The sequence below is a fragment of the Sander vitreus genome, chromosome 21 (assembly GCF_031162955.1).
Source record: "Sander vitreus isolate 19-12246 chromosome 21, sanVit1, whole genome shotgun sequence".
In the NCBI taxonomy this organism is placed as follows: Eukaryota; Metazoa; Chordata; class Actinopteri; order Perciformes; family Percidae; genus Sander; species Sander vitreus.
The window spans coordinates 26,335,310-26,352,475 of record NC_135875.1 but is presented as its reverse complement, the minus strand read 5'-3'; the positions used below and the strand labels follow the sequence as shown (position 1 = coordinate 26,352,475).

Sequence of the window (17,166 nt, the reverse complement as noted above, 5' to 3'; positions counted from 1 at the left end):
ATGACTACAGTATGAATGGTTTTATACAATGTCGACCCAGGAGTAATGCCCATACCACAGATGTGTCCCAGAGACAAAATGTAAGATTGACAGGGAAGTCTCCAATATTTTTCCAATATTTGTGGAGAAACAAATGAAACATTTTCTCTAGCTGTTACTGGTCTACATATACATACATTAGTGGATGACCCACTCTAACTCCCATGTCAGCAATTGCAACTTAAAAGGGTGACAAAAGGTGATATGTCAGTGTTGTGTTACAGCCTGTTAACACTGCTGTTAGTTGTTAGTCACTACATAGTGCGTTGACAAAACCAAGATCCAAATCAAAGGTTCCTCGAAATGCTGCTGAGAAAGTTCCTGATGCTGGTATAAAGTGACCAGTCATATTTTTACTGGTACATTCTGGTTCTTGTCATATTTTAAGTCCATGAACTATCACATCATCATTTCATATTCCCATATTTGCATTCAGGTGGCCATGTGTCACTGGTAGGGCTTGGTATCACTTAAACATTTTTTTTCCCTACTAGTGCTTAACCATACTCCAAGTACCTCGTAACTTTTGTTTACCTTTTTGCTTATTTGCTAGCAGTCTTCTCTTTCCTGTCTTTGTTGCCACATTGCTATGTTTCTTGCCTGTCACTGCCATCTGTAGGTCAGTAGAATAGCCTGAGACAAGAGCCTGACCGATAAAGGATTTTTGAGGCCGATATCGATACAAATATTTGGCGATTTAAAAATCCGATATTCCGATATATCGGCCAATATATATTTAAAAAAAAAAAAAATCCAGAAACGCGTAACAAAACATAAAAAGATTTCCGTAACATTAGTTATTTGTAGTTATTAATGAATCCTCACTAAAATAATATAATACAGTTTAAAAATAAACTTGTTTGTTGTATTGTCACAACAAAACAGAGGAACATTGAAATATATTAAAGTTCTGATAAATAAAATGTATAAAAATTCAAACTTAAGATATGAAACTTAAAGGGTTAAACACGAGTGTTGCCAACAGGGATGTTGTACATCGCCCTCTGGTGGACAGACTATACAACGCCAACACTCAGAACATGGTTGAAGGGAAAGTTTTTTATTTCATTTTTTTAATATTCATTTATCGGCCATTATAAATGCCGATACCGATAGTTTGGAAAATGCCTAATATCGGCCCGTTGATATATCAGTCGGGCATCACCTGTGTGCATGTGTGTGTCCGTGTGCACAAGAACAAACAAAACAGGGACCCACATGTACGGACATGGCTCCATAGCACTACTAGTGGTCAAAACTTCACATGGTAACTCTAAATCAGACCCCAGGGAATTAATTAGTCAGTACTACATTTAACAATTTCTTAAACCAATATATACTTGTGCGATCAATATTAAGGACTAAGTGAAGATCTGAACTTACTGTACAATATAGAATAAATTATCATGTAGAGGTTTGCATTGTTGAAAACTGTGTGATCATAAATGACAGTAACTTGTGGAGACACAGCTAGAGGTTGAACATGAGAAGGCTCGAGAACATCCTTAAATTGTGTGTGTGTGTGTGTGTGTGCGTGCGTGTGCGTGTGCGTGCATACGTGCGTGATAGTGCCATTGACTGTAAAAAATAACGGACGTGGCATCAGCCATTGGTTTGTGGGATGCCTACTGACTGGCGGCAGGACCTGTACAGGAGAGATTAGATAGACTTTATTGATCCCAAATTGGGAAATTTCAGTGCTACAGCAGCAGCAGCTAAGACACACAGCACACATACAGAATATACAAGAAATAATAAATAGGATAGAATACAAGAACTATTCAAAAATACAAAGGAAAGAATGTACAAACGTATATCATATATCATATCATAGCAAATAAAAATGTACCACCTACTTAAAAGAAAGACGTTTTTAAACGTCTCAGTGTGTTCAGCTCTCAGTACGTTTGTAGCTTCATTAACATGAAAAGATACTTTGACTGAGTACGTAGTTCCGCTCACAGCTGAGTAGGCAGTCCTTAATGTGACTCAGGACACATACCCAAACACACTGCAATAAGAATGTGGTCACGTGGCTTAGACCAACTCCGAATGTAGTTTCAGTGATCGGATCTCCGATCACTCAGATTTGATTACAAGGTGGGAAGGGGGTAATAGACTTCTATAGAAACTGACTTCTGACCCTGCTTCAGGTTTAAGGCATTTCCGCATTGGCTTCACTTTTCAGACACGGAAGTTGCCGCCTGGTGTGTGCATGCATGATATTGCAGTTGTGTGTATACTTATCCTCTGCTCAGAAGCTGTGTGTTGTATGGTGTATATTGCAAATTGTTGTATCATATCCAAATGCTGAGAGCCCTTCACCATGTCATTCTTCTCAGTAAGTAAGTAAAAAGTTGTTCCATCTTTGCATACTAAAAGGTGATACAACTGGAAACAGACAGACACATTTGGGCAAATAAAAGATGTTTGTTATTGGTATTTGTTAGGCTGTCAGGATTTTTGCTTTCAGTACCATTGACAGCGTAAAGTCTTGGATTTAATAGGATTATAATATCTGCACTCGTGACTTTTGAAGATTTTATTTCTAAAGGAACATCTTTTTTTCTTTGTCTCTGATGCTCTATTGTGTTATTATTTACTAAAGCACATACATGACATGTGATTCTTCAGATTTGTTTGCGACAGACAGACAGCTCCCATTGGTTTTATCAGGGCTGTTGTTTTTTTAGTTTTTTTATAGTGTGCTGTAGTGCTTGACTTCTCACATCCTTGACAGATAGGAACCTCAAACCCTACCTAGTATGTACACAGGGTTTACTGTTTATTATGTGATACTGTCTGCTTTTCAGGTAACAATGCCACATCCATAGTCAACTGTCTGCAGATACTGGGACAAAGCCTGGATGCCAGGTAAGGAAAGACATGAAGTGAGATGTGTGTGTGGGTTGGGTCCATTCAGAATGTGTGTATAGATGTTGCTCAAACATCCAGTTAATGATGCTTCACTTCCTGTTCATGCAGAAATATATATTGTGCGCATACAGTATGTTGAAAGAACAACTCTGAAAGCAAATCAGTAAAAAGCTGATTTTGCACAGAAGTCAAAATGGAAGAGAAACCATCTTTATGCAAGTTAGAACCTGTCTTCTTAATTTAGCGGCTTGCAAAATGTTGCATTTGAGTATTTACAGTACATGCTCTGTGGTATAGATTCAGAGTTAGGTTATGTTGAAATTTGTTTCCACAACATGCTTTACTGTATGTCATTAAAAGTATTCCATGCCACATATTGCAGGTAAGGTAGGCGATTCTCTGCCATTACAGTTTAGCCTTTGCGTCTCCCTTAAAGCTTTAGTGCGTAACTTTTTGATACTAATGAACGTCCGTTACATTCAAGCCATTGCCAAATGAGTTGCTACAAAGCTAATTAAGACTATCAGCTCCACACTACTCTCTCTGGACTGTCTCAGTGTGACTATGTAGATGAAGGCTATGAAGATAATGACCTCTTCTGAAGAATCCATCATGTTTTTTTAATCCTCCGTGTCCTCCTTGGCTACTAGTAACTGTGTGGAGGAGGGGGGGTGAGGGGGTGCACGATCACGGAAGGCTTGTATCATGTGGACATGCCGACAGTTTTGTTGTCATTACTTAGAATTCCTCATGGGGGCGGCAGAAACTACACACTATAGCTTTAAGGTCCTGACAGAATATACCACTGATAGCCAGTCGACAGAGCTGGGCTCTCCCTTTCTTAGCCAGTTGGAAATACTGGCTATGTCATTAACAGATTAGTTAAGTTTGTCTTTTGGCACAAAATCAGCCAGATAGCAATGACAACCCTTATTTCATCAGAATAGGATTTATTGTCAAGCAAGTTACACTTACTGTACAAGGAATTTGCTTTGGTGGTTTGTGCATACATAAACATATAAACATTAATATGAAATAAACAATAAATACAGAAACAAATATATACACGATAGCTGTTTAACATTAGGTGGCTAGTTAGATGGTCAGAAAGGAAAGCCAGGCCTAGAATATCTAACAAACCACTGTTTAACTGAGCCACTCTATTTACACTTGCAGTCTGTGTATGTTATGTCCGCTCTACTAATGCAGCAGCTAATCATGCAATCAGCAACTAGGATTGCCTTCTACATGCATTCTGCAACTAAATGAGCTGAAGAGATAGTTTAGTTCAGTGGTGGGACAAATTGGCAAACCCACAACAACACTTCTACTCTCTAAGCATCATATTATTCCTAGGGGAACCTTGCTACTTCCCCATGTTTTTGTGTCCTGTGTACTTTATGTACTCAAACACAAAAAAATATTCTACTGTTACAGTGACTGTGATGGGTCCAGTGTGTGTTACCCTTTAGTTTAATCTTTAATTTACTATAAGCCATACTTTTTGTCTACAATCCATTCATTCCCCGATACCTTCACCCCATCACTGCTCTGTCAGTTGAGGGTCCCACTTAAAGCAACATTATGATACTATTTTACCTTAAAAAACAGCTTCAAAATCATTTTGATGCCACACTGACTTGTAATAGGGAGAATGGTACCTCTGTCATTCCCAATCTGCTCCCTGAACACCTGTTCTCCCACTATGTAACTTTGGCGGGTGGGTACGATCTCCCAGGAGTGCTTTAACAGTCTACAGCACTACCACTCATTTTATTTTTAAAACTGGGTCATAACTGGATCATATTTTAGGGAGAAAATGTTTTCTAGTTTTCCCTCAAATGCACGTGTACAACTGTCCATATTTACGACAGCAGTGTAGAAGTGATTTGCACTCTGAAACTGTAGGGGTGCCAAAGCACAAAAACATCCAATGTTACGCAATGTTGCTTTAATAGGACACCTCCTGTGAATTGTTCTCTCCTCTGGTTTTACTCATGGAACTGTTGATCTCTGTTAGGCTAGCTTATGTTTCTGATCACAAAGCTATTATTTTTAAGGCCCTTCTACCTTTTGCTCCCACAGTGTCTACTCTTGTTTCTTTTTGTTTCCTTAATACCAACTCAGCTGACAGCTTTCCTAAAGCCTTTACCACTGCATCTACACATAGTGTCACGGCATAACCAACCCTGGGAACTTGATTGCTCTCGCTACGTCTAGGATTTTACCAGAGCTTTGTTTAACTCGTACATTTGAAACTAGGAACTGAATGATTAGCCGCCGACTGAAAAGGTAAAGGTGGGGCCTACCTGGTTTTCCTCGCCTCGGCACGTCCTCAGTCCCAGCTCTACCGCCGGCGATCCTACTGATCCTTCTTCGTCAAACTGTGTCGCAGCAGTATCCCACGGCGTTGTCACTTGCTTGACAGTTCATTTGGTAAACATTGAAGACGTGGAAACAACAATACATGAACTTTGAAAGGAGGAAAACGTCACGACAAGTCCAAAACAATCCTTTTCAGCAATCTCTCACTGAGCTGCAACATGTGGTCTCCGGCTCAGCTTCCCATTGTCTGTTCCACACATACTTTTTAGCCCATGGTGGCACAGGTAGGCCACACCCACCCTAGCATTACTAAATAACTTCAACAATACATGTGAAGTTCTACCAGAGTATATATACTCAGTATACAACTATAGCACTTGCAAAAGTCAGGCAAGTAAAACCAAAAACCAACTCGGAGCACACTGAACAACAACACTAGAGAAATAAAGAGAGAATGCAGAAAAGCTTTATGGAAATGGAAAAGGACAATCTGGTTGTGTCATATTAAATTAACTAATTATTAATCTACCTCTCCCCATATATCAGGACAGTGATGAAGACTGGTCTGGAGTCAGTGAAGGCAGCACTGCGGTTGTACTTCGACAGTGCAGCAGAAGACCTGGAGAAGACGCAGGAGAACCTGAAGCTGGGCCAGTTCACCCACAGCAGAGAGCAGCCGCGAGGTGTCACTCAGATCATCAACTACACCACCTTCGCCCTGCTGCCCGTCCTCTCCTCCCTGTTTGAACACATTGGACAGAACATTTTTGGAGAAGACCTCATATGTGCGTACTGACTTGTGGTACTCATATTGTGTTTGCGGAGTTCAACGGTGAAATCTTAAAAATGATATCTGATTATGTCAGATTTCCAATATGAAATACATGCCTGTATTATTCTGATGCAAAACATAATAGTTGGTAATTTACAGGGAGAAAAAAGTAATTTCTTTTTTTCGATCAATAAAATAGGACAGGCCTCCATGTAATGTAAACTGAAAACCTTTTGGTTAACCTCTCTTCTTCCAGTGGATGATGTCCAGGTTTCCTGCTACAGAATCCTCAACAGCCTCTACTGTCTGGGAACTAACAAAAGCATCTACGTAGAGAGGTACAGTATACACAAGCAGGGGTTAAAGTGGACCGGAATGATCCGCAACGGCATTCCAGCACCTTCGATTAACAAGTCATTTAAAGGTCCCATGGCATGACATTTTCACTTTGAGGTTTTTTTTAACATTAATATGAGCTCCCCCAGCCTGCCTATGGTCCCCCAGTGGCTAGAAATGGTGATAGGTGTAAACCGAGCCCTGGGTATCCTGCTCTGCCTTTGAGAAAATGAAAGCTCAGATGGGCCGATCTGGAATCTTCCCTTTATGATGTCATAAGGGGAAAGGTTACCTCCCCTTTCTCTGCTTTGCCCGCCCAGAGAATTTGGCCCACCCATGAGAGAGAGACATCATGGCTTTCAAACAAGCAAAGTGGCAGTTGGTCAAGGCTGCACCCCCACCCTCCACCTTGCCCCCCCACAACTCCCCCTCTCGCCTCCTCAATAGCATTTAAAGCTACAGACACAGAAATGGTACATCCTAAGGAAAGCTCATTGTGGGACTGGCTCTAGTGGCTGTAATTCCGCACCAAGGCTGAAATTTGGGAAAAGACTTCAGATACAGTATTAGGGGACCACTAAGGTCTATATAAAAGAGACTTCAGATACAGTATTAGGGGACCACTAAGGTCTATATAAAAGAGACTTCAGATACAGTATTAGGGGACCACTAAGGCCTATATAAAAGAGACTTCAGATACAGTATTAGGGGACCACTAAGGCCTATATAAAAGAGACTTCAGATACAGTATTAGGGGACCACTAAGGTCTATATAAAAGCATACAAAGAGCACCATGTCATGGGACCTTTAATATAATCGGCTGTATCATACATCACTGTTAACTGTTGGTTTAAAATAACGCCAAATATCCAATCCAATGATTTCCCCTGTTCACTCTTAGCAGTGCACCGCCGTAAGTCCATAAACAAGGCAACTGTCTGTGGTGAGTCCACATGTCTGTAATAATAGCAGGACAGTCGCGTACTATCTGGTAATTTTTATTTCATTTATTTTTTTATTTCACCTTTATTTTTTTCAGCCAAGTCATTAAGAACAGGTTCTTATTTACAATGCTTTAAGACGGAGGGGAAGGGAAGGAGTGCTAGTAAATAAAATGCATTAGAAATACATACAGTTTAAGTTACATAAAATACAATTTGAAATACAACACAGACAGCAGTAAACACGTATACCGAGAGGAACACACAGGTACATGGGTGAGTAAGAGAGGGAGAAACCATACAAATATTTAGCTGGGAAATTGTGATGTGGAAAAGCAACTGCATATGTCTGTGAACAAGGATCATATGGCGGTTTTGAAGGATTAAATGGAAATTAGTTTGTCCAGTTTGATAATCTTTTGCATAGCATTCCAGAATTCCAAAGATTCAGTTGAACAGGTGAAGATTACGTTGTAGGTCGCCTACCGGTTACAAACAGCTCAGTAGAGAGCCACACAGATGCAGATCCGATGTTTTTAGCTGAGCTGGACCAGAGTATTCAGTTAAAACAGAGCGGAGAAGCTGTTCTGGTCTCACTGTTCTCTGTAAGTAAGCTGGAAGTGAACGTAGCCCCGGTGTGTTTTATGTGTAGTGACTCCGTTTAAAAATAGCCTTTGCAATGTGGTTACTTAGGAGCTATTTGGCCTTGTGTGCTCTGATTCATTTTGCATGCAGTTATCACACCAGTCATAATTATGTTTCAATGAAAACTCAACTCCTGGCTGTTTTGGAAGAAGGAAATAACAAGAGCAACAGGTGAACTAGCTGTGAAAGTGAGTTTTCTTCAAGTGCTGTGTAGTGGATAGAGACTTTATTAAAGTAGTAGTAGTGTTCAAATTAAAAATTTGAGAATGGAATTGTGGTGTGGTGTTAGCCAATGAAAACAATGAAATACATTATTGATAATGAAAATAATAATAATAATGAAATAATTATTCTCTCCTCTCCAGACAGCGTCCAGCATTAGGACAGTGTTTAGCTGCCTTCTCAGCAGCCTTTCCTGTTGCATTCCTTGAGCCTCACATCAACAAGTTCAACAGCTTCTCCATCTACAACAGCAAAGGAACTAAAGACAGAGCGGGTACTAATGACTGTGGTTTTTATTTCAATGTTTAGCTGCTCTGCATACTTGAATTTTACAAATATGCATGGGGGCGGAATTACAGCAAGATATAAGCCCTGAGGTAGTTGTATCGTCTGAGAATGACATTCACTCTTATGTGCAACTGAGCACATTGTATGTGTGTGTTTATTACCGTGAGATTTCACAGTGCTGAGGTCACAGGACATGCAGGACATTTGCCATCACTACAACCATGAAAGAAAGACAGATAACTGTAGATAGATCCTCTCATTTCTAATAGAGGACAAACACAGCACTGAATGGACAGACGCTACCAAAGACTCAGCTGGTGTTAAAACTGGCATGAACAAAACGTAACTAACTAGATACTACTGTCCAAGTAGAATACAAACTTAATGGCATTCATATATATTTTATTTTGGTATGCATATATATTGAGCTATATATTCATGTTTATATTTATCTTTTAAGTGCATTCTCTTTCCACTCAGCTCTAGGTCTTCCAGGGCAGGTGGGGGAAGCTTGCCCTCTGATCCCAAACTTAGAGAAGTGTCTGGAGGAGATCATGGAATTGGCAGAGGCTGGCATGAGATACAATCAGATGCCCCATGTCATGGAGGTGAGCTATATACATAACAAACTTAAAAATGCATACCAACCTTGCGTGTGTTGTACCCATATCCATGTGGGTTTCTCTTCCTCTGGGTGCTCTGGTTTATTCACATCCCAAAATCATCCATGTTAGGTATTAGAAATACTCTCTCCATTGTCTCTTAACTCAGGCTTCCACACTGGAGATGGTCCATCAGCGCTGCAGTGTTAGCTGCCCACTGCTACTAAGTATTAAAATAGGTTAAACCCAGAGGATTGATTTACCCGTATTGATTAAAACTTAAGCCTACCTTATCAGTCTGTTCATTTTTACTCACTGAATCTATAGCTACGTCTTTATTATGTTATGGAGTACTCCAGTGACTTTCCCAAAAAGCCAGACATTGCTGATTGGTAATTTGAGAGACCAACTAGCTCATATAATGTTTGTGTCTGTGTGGGTTTATTTCCAAACTGTCAACAAGAACTGTACAAAGTAAGTGGGTGGTCTTATGATAGTTGAACCTGAAATATGTATTTTTCCTTTTTCTGTAGGTGGTGTTGCCGATGTTGTGCAGCTACATGTCTCACTGGTGGGAACATGGACCAGAGAGCAACCCAGACAAAGCTGACAGCTGCTGCACCTCTGTGACTTCTGAACACATGAACAATCTGCTGGGAAACATTCTCAAGATCATCTACAACAACCTGGGAATAGATGAAGGGGCCTGGATGAAAAGACTAGCTGGTAAACATGGCTGTGTGTGTGTGTGTGTGTGTGTGTGTGTGTGTGTGTGTGTGTGTGTGTGTGTGTGTGTGTGTTTCATGTTCTGTCTCTGACTTGTCCACAGTATGTTTCTATATCTTTCTATCTCACTTATGTCTCACCACATATGTATGTCACAAATAATGATACATATTTGACGTAAGATTGTATTATAAAGTAACAGTAAGCAGGGCTTCTGCGGGGTCTCATATAGTCTAAAAAAGTCTATAATTTCAAAATTTTAGGCCTTAAAAAGTCTTAAATTCGCTGTTAGGTCTTAATCATTTTAAACAGGTGTTAACTAGTGCCACTATAATTTCGCTGTCTTACGACTTCAAATGAGACCAACATGCAACTTATATTGCAGCCGATCAGCTTTCGTGTTATTGGTGCCAGTCTCTTTCTGATTGTACCACAGACATAAAACGGATTCTATTCTTCAGCTATGAGGAAGTGCAAGTTTAGAGATACTGTATACTTGCGATACTTGAAAAAACTGAATTTAGGGCTCGGTTAAAGCCAGTTGCTTGCAACGTATTTGAAGCCTACTGTTTCTTATGCAAGAAATCAATCAAACTGGGAATGTTGAGTGTACAGGTGCTGGAGTCTCATGCAAAACGTGGAAAAATCTAACTGCCGTGAAGGGTCTCCAGCAAACGACAACCATCAGCCAGTTATGGCGAGTATCTAGCGGCCCCGGCCCCGGCCCCAGCACTACCACCACATTGCCTAGGCCAGACCCACACGGCAGCTCCACAACTCCCGTAACAAACTGTGTCGCTTTTGGATCAGAGCCAACAGAGTGGAGGTGCTCTGGGTTAGGGGTGCATGATATATTGACTTAATATCGTTATCGCGATATCACGTTGCGCAATATTATATCGAAAGTGTCACAATAAGTATGCAATATTTAGTTTATTTTGTGGAGCGCTGCGTCCCGTCCGTTGGCTGTGTGGCTTAGTTGTGTTTGATTTAGAAAAAGCTTGAAACGCTATAATGATCATGTTTCATTGGCCAGTTACCGTGGTTACCGTGCCTCTTGCACATGTTAGTGCACGTCAGCGCACGGGGCCACTACGTGACAAACCCTATGGAGTGTACCACGTGACGTGTGTGCATATTTTGACAGAGAGTGTAACTGTGTGACAGTGTAGAGACAAAAAACCGGAACGAATCATGAGTGCACGATACTATCCGGAAAAAAAAGCTGTTGCAGTTAATACGCCAGATCTAGCCAAACAAGCCTCGCTAGCGAGTGTTTCTGCTAGTGGCACAAAGTACGACAAGAACTCCAAGACACATACCGAAATCACCAGTGCTATAACGTACTATTTGGCCAAAGATATGATGCCCATCCACACAGTGGAGTAAAAAGGCTTCAAGAAGCTTCTGAATGAACTAGGCAAACGGTACCAAATCCCATCCCGCACCTATTTCTCACAGGTAGCTATCCCACAACTTTGTAAAAGGCGGTGCAGGCAGAGTTTGGAGTCGGATAGATTGAATATTTTTCATTCACGACCGACCTGTGGTCCAGCTGTACTACGGAGCCGTATATAAGTCTTACTGGGCACTATATTGTTATAAATCTATGAATATTGTTACGATGCGTTTTCCCATAACTTTTGTAATTTTACATATGTTTAAAAATATCAAAATTAATATTGATATCGTAATATTAATAATCGATATCACAATATCACATTTTGTAAATATCATGCAACCCTACTCTGGGTCCTCCACACGGTGATTAGACACCAGTCCTATAATGTGAATGAGGAAATTGGGGAGTTATTTCAGATAATGTTTCCAGACTCCTTTGGGGGGGTTTTTTATGTCGTGATATAGGTATTAAATATCATTCATAATGGTCTAAAATAAGCAATGCAAAAAAAAAAAAAAAAATTGAATTTGATGAACGTCTTCACATTTTCTTTTGTTTATTAATCTGGTTTTAAATATAATTCCAGTTAGCATTAACATGTTCTAGAAAGTTTTGAATTGCCTGAATTTGAACTAAACAATATAGCTAAAGGATAATTCATTGTTTTATGCTTAATCATTGAACCCCATCTCTGTCCCTGCTGTAAAGTCTTCTCTCAGCCAATCATCAGCAAGGCCAAACCCCAGCTGCTCAAGACCCACTTCCTGCCTTTGATGGAGAAATTAAAAAAAGTGAGTCTCGTCATTTTATTATGTAATATAGATTGTTATGTAGCTCATTAGAATATGGGTGGACTTAAATAACACTTAAATCATATCCATATTTAGTGTTTAAATGAAGAGAACGCTGTCTATTACTGTGTCCTGTAGAAAGCAGCGGTCGTGCTGATGGATGAGGAACACAGCAAGGCAGAGGGGAGGGGTGAGATGTCAGAGACAGAGCTTCTCATCATGGACCAGTTCACCATACTGGTCAGAGACCTGTATGCCTTCTACCCTCTCCTCATACGATTTGTTGACTACAACAGGTACAGTGCGCTGATTGGATGGTTCCACACTTCTCGACATATTCTTGAGCATTGCTTTTGAAAGAACAAATAGGAATTGAAAATGACCTCCATCACTTTCAGTCTGATCAATTACAATAATGTGATACTTGCCTATATGTCCTGCAGATGTTCTGTACAACTAACGCTAAGCTGCATATTTGCTGTTAAAAAAAAGAAAAAAGGATACAGATATGGACACCAATAGTCAGTGTCTACAACATAAGTACTATGCTTAAAGGTGCCCTGTGGAGTTTTCTTGTAAACAAACAGAAGTTATGTTTACATTCAGTGTAGTCTCGCATTGCCAGACCTATCTCCGCAGTCTTGTGGAGGAGGGTCTGGCCCCCTTCCTTATTTCTGGATAGGAGAAAAACGTGCTCTGGTTTATTGTCATTTCTTTAAACCAATCACAATCGTCTTGGCCGGCGCTAAGCGGACGGAGCGAGCGTGGCTCTTCAAAATAGTCTCAGGGGGGGAAAAAAACTTGTTTGGGTGGAACATTTTCACCCCAGAAAAGAAAACGCCACATACAATTTTTTTTAAAGTATTTTAAATCGAGCATTGTTTACATTCATGTTTACTAGCTTGCAGTCTTCTTCTTCTTCTTCTTCCCTGCCTCAGTTGGCACATTGCTGCATGTCTCGGCACCTGTTGATTAGGGTTGGGTACCGAGACCCGGTGCTAATAGTGCACCTGTGCCTAAACAACCGTTATCTACCGGACCGCATAGCAGCGTGGGTTTCAGTGCCTCATTTCGGTGCCACTTAAATGCCTCCGCTGCCCTCTGATGCTCCCAAACGGACGTTACAGACAACAGAAGCATCGATGCACGTGACGCTAGTTAACACTACACTTGGCAGCAGGTAACGTTAGCCTACCGTTAGCTAGTCGCTGGCTTAAACACGGTTAAAATGCTGACAGGTAAAGGGTGTAAAGTGTGACAGTATTTCACTGTCCACCACTGGGACGTACAACCGTCTGCAGTTAAAGACACAAACTAGCTGCACTACATGGCCACTGCCTGCCCTTGTGGGAACAACCCAGACGGGACAATGGTGCGTTTTCTTGAAACTGGTAAGCCTCATGGTACATTCAAAGGTCTGGTAAAAAAACCTTTTCCCATCTGGTGGTTGTTTTTGTGGTTACCAGCAATTTATTAGTCAAATAAGTTATTGTTATATGTTATTTTTATTACATTTTTAATAAATGATTTCAATTTGAACATATGGCCTTAGCTATAAACAAGCCGTTCTTTGATGTCGTGGACGGTCTTTAGGTGCTCATCCTTTGTAGTATCAGTTCAGTCACCGTTTTAGCACCGGTATCGGAAAAAATCCCTATCAATACCCAACCCTACTGTTGATCAGTAGGATATTGTAATACCATTGGTAGGACTGTGTGTTGCATCACCTGCGTATGCATCTGTGTCGTCGTGCGTGTGCACGAGAGACAAACGGGGCACTCTCATGGAAAAACGGCTGCATGGAGCTACTAGAGGTCTGAAACTCCACAGGGAACCTTTAAGTAGTGCCACTATCATTAAACTGCCTTGCTATACTGACAGGGCCAGATGGCTGAGGGAGTCCAACCCAGCGGCTGAGGAGCTGTTCCGTATGGTGGCCGAGGTTTTCATCTTCTGGGCCAAGTCTCATGTAAGAAAATCACTGAGGAGGATGCACAAAAACACAATAGCATGCTGCTGGTTTAAAATGTCACAGTGAGAGGTAGACCAGATCTAATGGTACGTGTAACCGAGCATGTATGCACTATGTGCTAAAAAGGATTTTAAAACTGCACTTATTTGTGTTTTTAATAATGAATATGGACTCCCTAAAGAGGACTGGTTGTGCTGCTGATCCCACTGAGAATCAACAGTCTAGACTTGTGGAAGTGCAGATCACATATTATCCCTAGGCCCAGAAAAATATTACCATAAATCTCAACGGTAGAAGAGAAAAGGTCCGGAGTGCTCAAAAGTTCAAACAAATAATAAAGGGGCTCTTTGGAAGGGAACACAAAAGATCAGTAAAGAAGGTCCAAGGCACTCTTCTGGCAAAAAGTTAAAAAGCCTTTATTTAGATGGCTAGTTCATATTGAAAATGTTAGTACGTGTTACGACCGGCTCACGGGCCACAACAAAAGACGGAGATGCACAGTCAACTTCATAATAATGAAGTGGCATTTATTAAATAATAGTGCAAACAGAAAGGTGATGAGGTGTGGTTGTCAAGATCAGTGATGTATGGGAGTGTATGGATGCAGTGAACAATGTGTGGTGCATGTTGTCAGTAGCTAAGAAAGGAAACAACTAAACAGGATGAAATCATGATGGTGCTCGGTCAAGGGAATGCTGCACACTGGTCTCAGGGCAGGCGGGGTTAAATAGCCTGGGAGGACTGGCCAGGTGCTACCAGTCATCTCATTATCGCCTCAGCCACAAACCTGCAAGTTCACAAGACAGACCCCAGTATACATGCACAACAACAGGCTCGGGGCCGTCACAACGTGTTAAAACAGCTGCCCCATTTGTAGATACAAAATAATTTGCCATCACCTGAAAAGAGCCAGTAAACTCAGGTAACAAAAGCAAAGTATGACCCCCAGATGGCTCTACAAAAATATTATAATACATACAATACATACAGGGTGGTTGTTTGTACCACTACACGCTGGTTGTTACTCCGCTCTATTTTAACATGTACTAACCATTTCAATATGAAATAGCCATCTAAATAAAGGCTTTTTAACTTTTTGCAAGAAGAGTGCCTAGGACCTTTGTTGTTGTTTGATATCTTAACAGTACTAACAGTCTACAGCCATGCTAGCAGCTCTGACAATGCTAACATGCAGATTTTTAGCAGTTACAATGTTTACCATCTTCATCATTTTAGCTTAGCGTGATTGTCATATAATGTAATTTTATTTAGACAATGCACAATTAAACATTAACTTTGTAGAAAAGAAGGAGAGGTGCATTGTACCAGGTTTGTCCTTTGTCATTTGTCCTGCGAGTATTTGGTCATAAATTATTGGACAAATTACAATTTTGACCTGATGACGGCGCTAGACGAAAAGTGAATGGTACGAAACTGTACCAGATTTCATGGCATTTCATTCAATAGTTAATAGTTAATAGTTAGAGACATTTCACTTAAAACCATAAATTCCCGACCTGCTGGTTATGCTTGAGGAAAAGTCAGGTGAGCACCAAAGTCAGTAGTTTTTTTAAGATAATTTTTCGGGCATTTTAAGCCTTTATTTTTGACAGGACAGCTGAAGACATGAAAGGGGAGAGAAAGAGGGGGAATGACGTGCAGCAAAGGGCCGCAGGTCGGAGTCAAACCCGGGACCGCTGCGTCAAGGAGTAAACCTCTATATATGGGCGCCTGCTCTACCAACTGAGCTATCCGGGCGCCTGAGTCAGTAGGTTTAATCCTCTGGGGATCAGGAATGTCTGTACAAAATAGCATGGCCATTATACAGTATATTTGTTGAGATATTTCAGACCGGACCAAAGTGGTTGACCACTCAACCAACAGACCGTCAGGCATTGCCATCACTTAAAACCACCAAGGGTTGTAGTAAATGTCCCCTATGGTAAAAAGCGAGATTTCCATGTCTTATTTGATTATATGATTATAACCAGGTTGAGGTACTATATAAATACTGTGAAAGTATCAAAATGCTATGGAGAAATGCTCACAGCCCGTATTCAGAAACTGTGCCTTTAAACGAGATGTCAGGACTTTCGTAAGGTTGTGATGTCACAGACATTTTTGTGTTAATCATTTGAACAGCTAGCCAGACTATGAAGGCACAAAAAAGTTTTTTGACACATGCTAAAAATGCCAGCCTATTCGAATGTCCTGTATATTTAGGTATTAAATATATTATCAATAAATATGTAAGTCAGGATTACTATACTATATCAGTCACCCGCAGAGGGAAAAGGCTAAACTCTTATTCAGAAGCTGCTTAGCAGAACTAAACCCCACTCAAAAAAATGAGTTACACTTGCTGACTTGTGATCTCAAATGACCACAATGTGGAAGGTCATAGTTTTTTTTACTTGTCACTGACCATCACACTGTATTTACAAATCTTATTTTCAACCCAAGACTCTGAAGCTAACACAGCATCCGACAGCGTATGAGCGTGGAGTGATAAATGGTTGCCATTTGGTCATCTTTCTGCAGAACTTCAAGAGAGAAGAGCAGAACTTTGTGGTCCAGAATGAAATCAACAACATGTCCTTCCTCATCACTGACACCAAGTGTAAGATGTCAAAGGTATGGACACATGGATAGGAATGAATCACGGTTTACATATCAGAAGTTTCCTGTCCTTTGCTTGTTAACGTGTGTTTGTGTCAGTGCACATTTAGACATTAGGAAGAGCATAACATGACACTTAATAGACCCGTGTGTGCATTTCTTGTCTATTGATGTTTGACTTTGCCTCAGGGAATAGTTTCGGACCAGGAGAGGAAGAAGATGAAGAGGAAGGGAGATCGATACTCGATGCAGACGAGTCTTATCGTTGCCACTCTGAAGCGCCTACTGCCTGTTGGACTCAACATCTGTGCCCCCGGGGAACACGAGCTCATCGCACTGGCTAAGAACCGCTTCACCCAGGTAGGAGAAACCAGAGTATGAAAGTTGCTCTGCTTTCTCATATAATACACTACGAAGCAAGGTCAACATGCCCTGGATTTAGTTCTGTTACCCGGCTTCGCCAAACCCAACAACCACAGTCCCACTCAAGGTGTGACACGACGGTGGTTGTCAACCTGTTCAATCAACCCAGGTTTTCCCAATCTAACGACGAGCATGTTCACATAAAAGGAGCAGTGTTTGCACCATATGACCAGGGGCGTTGCACA

The 17,166-nt window shown here is 40.9% G+C and overlaps 1 protein-coding gene across 1 annotated transcript in view; it reads left to right on the top strand.

Moving 5' to 3' along the window:
• The window catches only part of ryr2a (ryanodine receptor 2a (cardiac)), a 172,127-nt gene that overhangs the window by 87,648 nt on the left and 67,313 nt on the right, over positions 1 to 17,166 (top strand). The window contains exons 63-73 of the mRNA XM_078279587.1: positions 2,853 to 2,913; positions 5,788 to 6,026; positions 6,270 to 6,351; positions 8,302 to 8,432; positions 8,927 to 9,054; positions 9,582 to 9,774; positions 11,885 to 11,967; positions 12,106 to 12,263; positions 13,849 to 13,936; positions 16,481 to 16,573; positions 16,748 to 16,918. Of these exons, the coding sequence (XP_078135713.1) occupies positions 2,853 to 2,913; positions 5,788 to 6,026; positions 6,270 to 6,351; positions 8,302 to 8,432; positions 8,927 to 9,054; positions 9,582 to 9,774; positions 11,885 to 11,967; positions 12,106 to 12,263; positions 13,849 to 13,936; positions 16,481 to 16,573; positions 16,748 to 16,918 (1,427 nt within the window). The remainder of the gene's footprint in view (positions 1 to 2,852; positions 2,914 to 5,787; positions 6,027 to 6,269; positions 6,352 to 8,301; positions 8,433 to 8,926; positions 9,055 to 9,581; positions 9,775 to 11,884; positions 11,968 to 12,105; positions 12,264 to 13,848; positions 13,937 to 16,480; positions 16,574 to 16,747; positions 16,919 to 17,166) is intronic.